Source organism: Chiloscyllium plagiosum, chromosome 4, assembly GCF_004010195.1.
Source record: "Chiloscyllium plagiosum isolate BGI_BamShark_2017 chromosome 4, ASM401019v2, whole genome shotgun sequence".
In the NCBI taxonomy this organism is placed as follows: domain Eukaryota; kingdom Metazoa; phylum Chordata; class Chondrichthyes; order Orectolobiformes; family Hemiscylliidae; genus Chiloscyllium; species Chiloscyllium plagiosum.
In genome coordinates, this window is record NC_057713.1 from 103,560,627 (window position 1) to 103,568,441 (window position 7,815).

The 7,815-nt window shown below is 35.5% G+C and overlaps 1 protein-coding gene across 1 annotated transcript in view; it reads left to right on the plus strand.

The window, feature by feature from the left end:
- LOC122549510 (U6 snRNA-associated Sm-like protein LSm5) overlaps window positions 1-7,573 on the plus strand; it is a 45,700-nt gene extending 38,127 nt beyond the window's left edge. The window contains exons 2-5 of the mRNA XM_043689368.1: window positions 673-768; window positions 3,298-3,325; window positions 4,965-5,037; window positions 7,303-7,573. Of these exons, the coding sequence (XP_043545303.1) occupies window positions 673-768; window positions 3,298-3,325; window positions 4,965-5,037; window positions 7,303-7,335 (230 nt within the window). The 3' untranslated portion in view covers window positions 7,336-7,573. The remainder of the gene's footprint in view (window positions 1-672; window positions 769-3,297; window positions 3,326-4,964; window positions 5,038-7,302) is intronic.
- Window positions 7,574-7,815: the final 242 nt, after the last annotated feature.

Genomic DNA, 7,815 nt, shown 5'->3' on the forward strand with positions numbered 1-7,815 from the left:
AGAGGTTATGGAAGTGGTAATAGGTGGATGCATTTTAAAAGTAAAGATGTGGATGTTAAAGAAATTGGTGAGAGTGTTGGTGAAGTAGGAGACTGAATATTAGCGGATACTTTTTATCATTTGAAAGGAAATGTGATCAGACAGCAGCTACCTCCAATGGGTAAACTGAGTTTGTGCTTCTAATGAACATTTTAAAAGAAAAATATTGTATATGGACATCACTGGCTAAGTGTGCATTTTAAAGAAAAACATTGTTCAACCTGTTTTTCGAATCAACCAGTTATACACCTCTGGAGCAGGTCTAACTTTGAGGTTCAAGGGTTGGGAAGCTACCTTTGTGCCACAAGAGGTCACCCTAAGCCAGCATTTATTGCTGATCCCTAGTTGCCCTCAGGTGGTTGTGAGCTGCTTATTCTGATCCTTGCGTGTAGATATACCCAGAGTATCATTAAAAAGGGTGACCTATGTTTTTGACTCAGTGACAATGAAGGCATGGCTATCAGGATACAAAGTCAGCATGGTCTGTGGCTGGTTAGGGACCCTGCAGGTAGTGCTGATCCTATTTATTTGCCCCTTCTAGGTAGTAAATGTCAGGGGTTTGGAAGATGTTGTTAAGGGGCTGTTGATTTAATTTCATTTTCAATCGCTTTTCACATTCTTTTTCTATTCCAGAGTTGGTGGACAAATGCATTGGCTCGCGGATTCATATTGTTATGAAAAATGATAAGGAGATTGTCGGAACACTGCTTGGTTTTGATGATTTTGTCAGTATCCTTTTATTTGGCATTTCTACAACAAAATGCCCTGCTTGATGCATGATTTTGGGATGTGTAATTTATTCATACATATCCCTTCGTGTCCAGTTTAGTTAACTGGTGATAGTTGTTAAAGCAAAATGTGTTGAATTCAGAGGAGTGTTAATGTGTTTTGTTAAGCCTAACCAGGCAAAGAAATGTACAATAAATAAAAGATGCTCAAAGATGTAAAGGAATAGAGTAACCCTATCTCAATACTTACCCACCCACCACCACCTGTTCATCAACTCCTATAACATCCAGATCGCCTGGATCTCATCCAACAATGCCTATCTCTTCCCTGACCTGCTTTTGTACTGCCATCCCTGCTTGCGCTCGCTTGCTCTCTCTCTTTCTCTAGCTCAATCATTTCCCCTCAGCTCTTTACCGTCTCTGCAATATTCAATTCCTTTAACCAAAGTCTCCTTTCTTTCTTGCCCCTCTACCTCATAAATCAATTCTTCGCCCCCCCACCTCACCTAGGGAATCTTCAGGGATCTGTTGACATATAGATGAGCCGGTCAAGAAAGTTTCCTTTTAGATAAAGTATAGGATGTAACAGAAGAGTGGTTGAGCTGGAATTGTGCAAGTACTAGTTGGGCCAAAGCTGTGTATAGTTCTGATCACTGTTATAAAGGAGATTAGCACAGTTTTTACTTGGAATAATTTTAATTTTGAGGGAAAGGTTAGATAGGTTCGGGTTGCTTTCTTTGGAGAAATAGGGCTGAGGAGGAACAAATCTGTGCCTGTCCACTGTATAGGAAGGCACTATTTTTCCTGGTTAAACATTTAGTAGTGTAAGCTTTGAGGGGATTCAAGGGCAAAATTTTTCAAAGTTTGGGTATGGAATTCACTGTTATAAAAGCCAATAGAATTAGAAAGCCTAATATTTAACTCTTGACTTTTGACTAGAAATGTAACGTATAGGGAACGCAGTCCTTAAAAGTAGTATGAGGCTAGATGATTGCTACTCAGCTGCTAACACAGTGTTTTATGTTTTATCATTTTGCTGAGATGTATACCAATTGTATTGTTAGTAAAGAATCTCCTCCAGAAGGCCTTGCCCTGAACTCTGCCTACCTCTTCTAGATCTACAATGATTTTTCTTACTCCCTCAAATAAATAATGTCATTGGGTGTCTGCTACTTTGCATTTTGTAATTCTGTACTTTTCAAGTTTTGAGCCACTTGTTTTTGTAACAATTACATGCCAACCAGGTCAGGCATAATTGATTTTCAATTATACTTCTCAAAACGTTTAGACATTTGTCATTCTATGTAAAATATATAATTTATTTAATGCATAATTAACTTTTTAAAGCTAATATTCCATTGTTGTTTCATTACTTAGCAACAGTAGGGAGGGAGAATGGGAAAATTATGGACTATTAATCAAACATTCTTGTGAAGGTGGCACCAAAATCTTGTTTCTGATTGTTATGCTCTGAAGTTGCGAAGTTCAATTTTGTCCTTTTTTCTTTCTTGCATTATCCACCCCAGCACACACATGCACATATATTAACATATATTATTGACTTTGCTGTCAGCAGAGCTGTAGCAATTTTTCTCCTTTTCATAACTTCGTTTGCACCCTTTTTATATCTATCTCATCACCACTGCTAGCAGCCTCTTCAGCTCTGAGCATCCTTACAACTTGTCCCACTTATTCTTCTGTCCTTAGCATAAACAAAAACACCATTTTCCAATCCCTTTCAGCTCTGAGGAGTCAGATTAGACTCCATATTAACAGTCTACATGTGCTGTAAGACTTGCTGAGTTTCTCCAGCACTTTGTATCTATACCCAAATCTTATTTGGGGCCAGCTTTTGCCCAAAACATTGATTCTCCTGCTCCTCGGATGCTGCCTGACCTTTTGTGCTTTTCCAGCACCCCATACTTGACTCTAATCTCCAGCATCTGCTGTCCTCATTTTCGCCCATTTGGAAAATTGATGTACTCCATGCCAACATGAATGTATGAAAGACCATATTCATTGAAAAAAAATCAAAATAATACGTTTACCAAAATTAAGTGCAGGAAATGGGAGGCAGCCTATTAGCTTGCATAGGAAATTAGTTAGGATGTCAAAAATGAGGAATATTGGCTGTCTACTCCAGTTTGCAGATGTGAAAAATGGTGTTTCTTATCCAGATATAACAATACTTTCTTTGAATAAAATCGAGCTAATAAACAAAAGTATGCATTACAATAACGTAGCAGAAATTCAGAACTTCATTTAGTAATGTTTGGTACAGCTATGCAAATGATTAGTGTATATGTCATCGCACAACTTAGCTTATTATATATAGAGGTGTCAGCTGATGTGGCACACTTTCTTCTGCCTATGTAGCTATATTTAACATTTCAGTAGTTTTCTTAATGGGTTCAGTAAAATTCTGAAAACTATTGTTGCCCTGAACTTCCAGGATTCACTGGGAATCTAAGGGTTAATAAACTCACTTCCCTTTACTGCAGAATATGCATTTCTTAACTCCAGTCCTTGGACATGGTGCTTGAAGATGTTACTGAATTGTAAGTTTTTATATATCCTAGTATTGTGTGTAGTTAATATGTAAGGTTAGCTAACAGTCTTTAGCTCCTAGTGCATGTCGAAAAGTTAAATTTGTAATCAAATTCAGAATTAAGTTAATGTTAATTCAGATTTTCTATACTAAATTTAATTGACAAAATTGGAACAAGAGACTGGCACATGTTTGAATATCTGGAGTCAATTGCACATTGACTGTGGAATTTCAAATCTCTCAAATTGCTTTGGATGTTTTGATGGTGGTCTTCTCTATCAGGACTGACAAGAAGAATGCCCTGATAATCAAATCCTTCTTCTCTACAGTCATGACATTAGTAGAAGCTTGTTAATTCAGTTACTCAAGTGGTCATTCGTCAAGTCATAGAGATGCACAGCATGGAAACAGACCCTTCGATCCAACTGGTTCATGCTGACCCGATATCCTAAATTAATCTAGTCCCAGTTGCTTGTCCTTAATACTAACATCCAGAATAAAAGAAATGTCCATCTTTAATGAACTCGGAATATTCCTATTATGTGGACAATTTACTCTTAAAGCAAATAATAAATACCGATGAACACCCAAACTCTTATGTAGAATTAAGATTGTATTGCCTTAATCCTAAATATAGATGCATCTCTCAAAAAGACAAGTCTCTGCGGTGAAAGTTTTATTTTAAAAACTAATGTGAAAAAACAACTCTGCTGGGCTAAGGGTCTCAAGTTAAGAAATTGCAAGATGACATTGCATCCATTCGATTTGCAGTGAAACTAATCTATGGCCATCAGCAATTCAATCGCAAATGTCCAGCTCTGATTACGACTAAATTGGATTTGAATCTTTGCGGATTCAGTATTGGCCACCCTTCAGATGTACAGAAACACTGATATTTGGAAGCTCTGTCAGTTTACAGGAACTTTCTGGTGAGAAATAGGATTTCAGAAGCGTATCATCACTTGCAGCAACTTGTTATGCTGATACTGATGCTTATGCTGATCCCTGGATTTACAAATTAGTCTTGTAAGAGCAGAAATCATTGCTAAGCAGCTATTGGAATAGATACCCTAATCCTTTCAAAGCCAGGGTTTTTCACTAAGGAACAAAGCCCATCTCTCTGAAAGCTTTACTTGGCTGCTTCTCCAAAGTTACTTACCGTAAACAGCAGAACACAAACTGTTGGCTTCATTTCCAAATCAGGTGGTAAAAACCTTTTCGGAGAATGCCCAAATAATTTGAAATCTTCTAGTTGATCCTTAACTAGATATTCCCCAATATCTGGCAGGACTTAATGACTTTATAGAAAATTATCCTTCAGAGGTTTTGTAACTGAACCAGTATAATTTGATTTGTTTTATACTTTTAGCTCGTCGCAAAAGATGAAACACACTTCCAACCATCAGTGTTTTAGTGATGGCCTGGTTTCTTAAGTTTTTTTGAATTTCTGTTCTGTGGATACTATATTCTCTCATGGGGAGAAGTGCTTGTTTTGTATGTCAATGAAATGATACCAGTATTGGCACACAAATCATCAATTCCCTTCAAATATTCAACACTAATAGACCCTTTCACTTTATTTTGTCCTTTTTTTTCTAGGTTGTAGTTAAACTGTTTAATTTGTCTATCTCATCTTTGCTTTTCTACAGTGAGATCACACCAGAAGGCAGAAGAATCACAAAACTGGACCAAATCCTATTGAATGGAAATAACATAACGATGGTAAGTTGTGGAATCTAGAGTTTGGTACCAATTACAAAAAGAGTTGGCATGGATTTTCAAGACCCTTCTAATTTTTACTACTACACCTGATGAAGGAGCAGCGCTCCAAAAGCATGTGGTTTCAAATAAACCAGTTGGACTATAATGTGATGTGATTCTGACCTGGTCCACCCCGGACCAACACTGACACCTCCACATCACTTCCAATTTTTAGATAGACATTCATGAAATGTAACACAGAAAAGTAATTCTTCCAACTGCTGTTTTTCTGCTTTACATTTTGTTCAAAATGGAGCAGAAAGATTGAAGTTACAACTTGGTACACTATCAGGTATAAGTTGTTTTTGAATGAGTAAATATGTTTTGAATTAATATAATTTAGATTTGGAGTTAATTTGGTGTCCTTGTATCATCAAGATATCTGACAATGTGAAATTGTACAGTTTCTACAGTATCGAAAGTAATTTGTTGTGCAAATGTCTAACTTGTTGATTTCTCAATTGATTTCCAGTTATGACTTGCATATTTATCTGTAAAATATTATGCCATATTTTTTTTCATGGTGGTGTTTGCTCTGCTTGTACTGCCTCCCACCTTTTTTCACATATCTCTCCATCAGCATAATCTTTTCAACTTTCTCCATTGCAAGTAAATTCAGCTTGACTTTAAATGCATCTAGTAATGCTGTGAACCTGAAACACTCACTATTATGGTGGGATCCATGTTCTCACCATTCTGTTTTTAAAAAAAAATGCTGTATACCCAACTTGATTTCCTAATGTTTATCACAATGAAGTGACATCTATTTTTGCTTTTCCCGCAATTATAAACACACTTTATATTTTTAGAATTCTGTTAGTTCATCAGAACAACATATTGGAACGCGGACTACCAAAGATACAATCTTTTAAAAATAAACTCTGCTTGTTTATTTTAATAGCCTTGTCAATCTACATCATGACTTGGAGATTTCCATATTTGACCTCCCCAGATCTGTCTATTTACTCCCTTATTTATTTTTTTCAAAGTGCAATATTTCCTTATCAAAATGTAATGCCTCCCATTTACCTGCATTAAAATGTGTTTACCAGCATTATTATTTATTGCAGTCCTTTCCCAGTGCATAATTTGGCATTGCGTGCAATTTTAAATCTTTTTGATACCAAAATCTCAATTTTTGCATAAATTGTGATGACGAAGACCCAGTACAGTTTTAATATCTGATCCCACTATTTTCTGGGATCTCTGTCTTGTCCTGTAGCCAGTTGACGTTTCAATTCGGCTACTTTTGTCTTAAACCCACATCCTCTGACCTATTTTGTTGTACCTTTTATTGAAGGGCTATCGTAACTATCAACATATTGCAGCCACTCCAATATGATAACTTTCTGATAACTCATTAAAATTAAATTGCTCAAGTAAAACTTCCCTTTTTGAAATCCAGGTAAACTATTAATGTTTTTTTTTGTGATGTTTTATATTTTAGTTGTGACTCTTTATCTCATTTTCAACTGTCAATGATTTGAATCGGCATAAATCCTCCTGGAAATGTTCTATCTCCTTTAAATACAGATGTAACATTAGCTATCCTTCAATTCTGATACTATAACTTGTTTCTAATAAATTATTAAAGATGTTTAGTTTTGCCTTTCCAGATTCCATTTAAAAATGCATGATCCTCTGCCTTTGGTTAGTTAATATTTTTCCACTTTTGCTTTAAATGTAGTTATGTAACTTGCCTTATTCTAATCTTGTCTGCTGTCTTGTTAACTTTTGTCTTTGCTTGTTGGTAAGTACTGAAGCTAGACAACTGTTAAGATGATCTGTGATTTCTTTTTTAATTCAGTCGATTACTTAGTTCACTCCAGTCTTGACTTGCATACTTGTGTAACTAAAATATTTTACGATTTATACCCCTGTACAATTTAATTGCTTAGTACCTCTTTGCCTTCTCTAACTATTGTTATTGTATAGGTCTCTCTTCTTTGCCCTTAATCCCTTTAGTGCCTTTTTTTTTCTGTATTCATCCATACTGCTTCATTAATTTTTTTTGTCTTGTTAAGTTATTTTGTTTAAAAATAAATTTCTTGTCCAAAGTAGACACTCAAAAATATTTGTGAACCTGGTGATGCAAGTTTTACTTTGTATCATATGCATTGTTAATTACCATCAATTCCTGAAATTTATCCATTTGTAATAAATAATGACTGTGATGAGAATTGGTCATTTATGTTATTTATTTACTACTTCTTTTATTTTTTCCAGCTTATTCCTGGTGGTGAAGGTCCTGAAGTATGAATGGAACCCTCTTTCAACTAAGTGAATTTTTGATTCATGTACTTCTGTTTTATGTTCACTTCTGTTTATGACAGTTTTTTTAAGAGTTTATTTTTTATGACTCCTTGCAAAAACTTGCATTTATTTTGTAGCTGGAACAAATGTATTGTCTCAGAAATGAGAGGTGAATCATGTTTGAGTGTATGCAAAACTTGATTTATTTTTAAAGAGAAAATAAAGGGTTTTCTTTTTCACTAATGTTCTGGTTTCAGTTTTACATTGTGTGTTACGTGTATCAAGATAGACGCTTGGTCCCTTCATTCATTAGTTAGCCTCACAAAGTCATTATTGTTTTGCACTTTCAGAAATTTTCAGCCTTCAGTGTCACTTTAAAATCTAACCTTGGGACACTGGACAAACAATGGCCTGCTGCAACAAGTGCAGAACTTGTGCTGTGCAGAGGAGGTGAATTTTAAAGTTTTTTTTTTACCAAAGACAATA